The following is a 927-nucleotide window of genomic DNA, read 5'->3' as shown; positions in this document are numbered from 1 at the left end:
GGCACTTTCCCATTTCCTTTCCCGGCACTTTCCCATTTCCTTTCCCGGCACTTTCCCATTTCCTTTCCCGGCACTTTCCCATTTCCTTTCCCGGCACTTTCCCATTTCCTTTCCCATTCCTCTCCCCTTCCCTCAGAAAGCTGGGAATGGTTCCTGGGAGCTGCTCCTGCCCCCAGCCCTGTCCTGCTGAGCCACACGAGGCCTTTCCAGCTTTGCACGTGGCACGTTGTCCAGACTGCGTTTTGGGGTTTTGGGGAACCTTGCTCCCCGTCCCTGCCCCCTTCCCAGCCCTCCCAGGCGCGGGAGCTCCCCGAGCTGGATCCGTGCTCATGTTCTCCCGCTCCTTGCCTCTGCAGCCGACAACTCCAAGGATTTGGCCACAGAGCTGGTGCACTACGGATTCATCCACGAGGTGAGTCCCTGCGGTCCCCAGATCCGCGCAGGGGCAGGGCTGGGATTTCCGCTCCCGCCAGGAGCTTTTCCCCTTTTTCCCCTTTTTCCCCTTTTTCCCCTTTCCAAGGGGAGCTGCCCGCTCTGGCACACGTTAATTAGCTGCAGCTTAAATAATTCTGAGTGGGAGAGCCAGGGAAGGAGGCCGGTTCCTTACTTAAGGAACCACAGAACCATTTGGGAAAACACCTCCAAGACTAGCAAGTCCAGCCTGGGACAGACGTGCCAGGTGACCCTGATGGCATCCCCAGGTGCCACATCCACGTGTTCATGGAACTCTTCCAGGGGTGGGGACTCCATCCCTGCCCGGGGCAGCAATACCTGATATTATACATAATATTATATATATAATACCATATAATATCATATCATATCATATCTATAATATAATGTAATATAATGTAACATAATATAATATAATGTAATATAATGTAATGTAATATAATATATATATAATATATATTATATATATTATAT

General features: G+C 50.5%; 1 protein-coding gene across 1 annotated transcript in view; it reads left to right on the top strand.

The window, feature by feature from the left end:
- NRBP2 (nuclear receptor binding protein 2) overlaps positions 1 to 927 on the top strand; it is a 39,888-nt gene that overhangs the window by 33,899 nt on the left and 5,062 nt on the right. The window contains exon 19 of the mRNA XM_039710854.1: positions 357 to 412. Coding sequence (XP_039566788.1) covers positions 357 to 412 — 56 coding nt within the window. The remainder of the gene's footprint in view (positions 1 to 356; positions 413 to 927) is intronic.

This window comes from Passer montanus, unplaced genomic scaffold (genome assembly GCF_014805655.1).
Source record: "Passer montanus isolate IOZ18808 unplaced genomic scaffold, ASM1480565v1 scaffold233, whole genome shotgun sequence".
Taxonomy (NCBI): Eukaryota; Metazoa; Chordata; class Aves; order Passeriformes; family Passeridae; genus Passer; species Passer montanus.
This window is presented reverse-complemented; position numbering and strand designations above follow the sequence as displayed.